This window comes from Chionomys nivalis, chromosome 20, assembly GCF_950005125.1.
Source record: "Chionomys nivalis chromosome 20, mChiNiv1.1, whole genome shotgun sequence".
Classification (NCBI taxonomy): Eukaryota; Metazoa; Chordata; class Mammalia; order Rodentia; family Cricetidae; genus Chionomys; species Chionomys nivalis.
Genome location: NC_080105.1, coordinates 942,107 through 944,033, shown reverse-complemented (window position 1 = coordinate 944,033; position 1,927 = coordinate 942,107). Strand labels below are relative to the sequence as shown.

The 1,927-nt window shown below is 39.5% G+C and overlaps 1 protein-coding gene across 1 annotated transcript; it reads left to right on the top strand.

Moving 5' to 3' along the window:
* Positions 1–257: 257 nt before the first annotated feature.
* On the top strand, positions 258–1,199 carry LOC130863026 (olfactory receptor 12D2-like). The gene has a single exon (XM_057752905.1). The coding sequence runs from the start codon at positions 258–260 to the stop codon at positions 1,197–1,199; it is 942 nt and encodes a 313-aa protein (XP_057608888.1).
* The last annotated feature ends 728 nt before the right edge of the window (positions 1,200–1,927 follow it).

Genomic DNA, 1,927 nt, shown 5'->3' with positions numbered 1-1,927 from the left:
AACCTCTCAGAGAATAAAATTGTTAATGAGGAATCAAAATTTTAAAAATAGTTAAGTCACAAACCACAGCTGTACAAGATCCAAACAACCAAATATTCTACAGGATCTGAGGCTGGCTTATGTAAAGCAGCTGTTCTTCTTCAGACATCTTCTCCTCCTCCTCTTCTTCATTTTGCCAAGTAAATTCTAATTGAGAAAGGTTGATTGATATCATGCCAGGTTGTGTTCCACAAACTATGTCATTTTTTTTTTAGGTGATGTCAAATCAAACCTCTGTCACTGAATTTTTCCTCCTTGGAGTGACAGACATACAGGAACCACAACCTTTTCTCTTTGCTGTTTTTATCACCATCTACTTTGTCAATATAACTGGGAATGGAGCCATCCTGGCAATCATCATTTCGGATCCAAGACTCCACTCACCTATGTATTTCTTCCTGGGGAACCTAGCATGTCTAGATAGCTGCTACTCCACCGTGACAGTACCAAAGATGCTGGAAAACTTCCTCTCCACAAGCAAAGCAATTTCCTTCCTGGGGTGCATAACCCAACTTCATTTCTTCCACTTTCTGGGTACCACAGAGTCCCTGCTGCTGGCAGTGATGGCATTTGACCGCTTTGTGGCTATCTGCAAACCACTTCACTATTCTGTCATCATGAATCGCCAGCTCTGTATCCTAATGGCTGTCGCCATCTGGACCATTGCTTTTCTCCACGCTCTGCTTCACTCTGTAATGACATCTCGTCTGAGGTTCTCTGGTTCAAATCAGATTCATCATTTCTTCTGTGATATTAAGCCATTGCTGGAACTGGCCTGTGGGAACACTGAGCTCAACCTCTGGCTGCTCAATACCGTAACAGGAACCGTCGCCTCAGTCCCCTTTTTTCTGACGTTTCTCTCCTATTTCTACATTATCACGTATCTTTTCCTCAAGACCCGTTCCTGCAGCATGCTCCACAAAGCACTGTCGACTTGTGCCTCTCACTTCATGGTTGTTATTCTGTTCTATGCTCCTGTTATCTTCACCTACATCCGTCCCAGCTCAGGCAGCTCTCTGGATCAGGACCGGGTCATTGCCGTCATGTACAGTGTGATCACTCCTGCTCTCAATCCACTCATCTACACCTTGAGAAACAAGGAAGTGAGGAGTGTGTTGAATAGGAAGATGAGAAGATGGTTCAGACTTGACAAAATATAAAGAACTCTTCTGAGGCATAAATAACCAGGCAATGAGAAATTAAGATGTAGTTCTGAAATTAAGATATATTCTTATGTCTAATAGATGTACACATATATAACTGAACCAATTGAGCAATGGAAAATATATGGGAAAATATGATCTAGTCATATTAAACTATTACATTAAGGCAAACTTGAACTTGTGGGCTTAATCATAGAATCTGGTTGCTGAATCTGCTTTTGGCGTATTAGTCGATAACCTTGACTTGTGACTCTAATACAACTTGTATGGAACTGGATATAGAAATATGTGCATGCTAACCATGTTTAGAATAAATAATTGGTACTTATGGCTGTTTATCTGTCAACACATATTAGTTGGATCATTACCATTATGATCTCTTATTCTGAGGAATTATTAAAATTAAGGTTACTCGGTTGGAAAAGTTAGCTGCAAATCACAATTGAGTTATAGAAAGACTTCAGAGACAAACCGTTTTTTGAAAACCTGATCCTGATTCTACTAATATTAGAATTTTTAAGGTTGATGGGTAAGGTTTTAGTTTTTAAATTGTATTATTTATTATTGTTTTGAGACAAGGTCTTCTACAGCCTGGGCTGGCTTTGCATTCCTTATGCCATTGCTACCACCTTTCAACTTCTGGGCTTATGGGTCTATTCTACCACACCCAGCTTTCTAAACAGTTTAGACAATATATTTTACCAAGTCAACATACAACATGTATA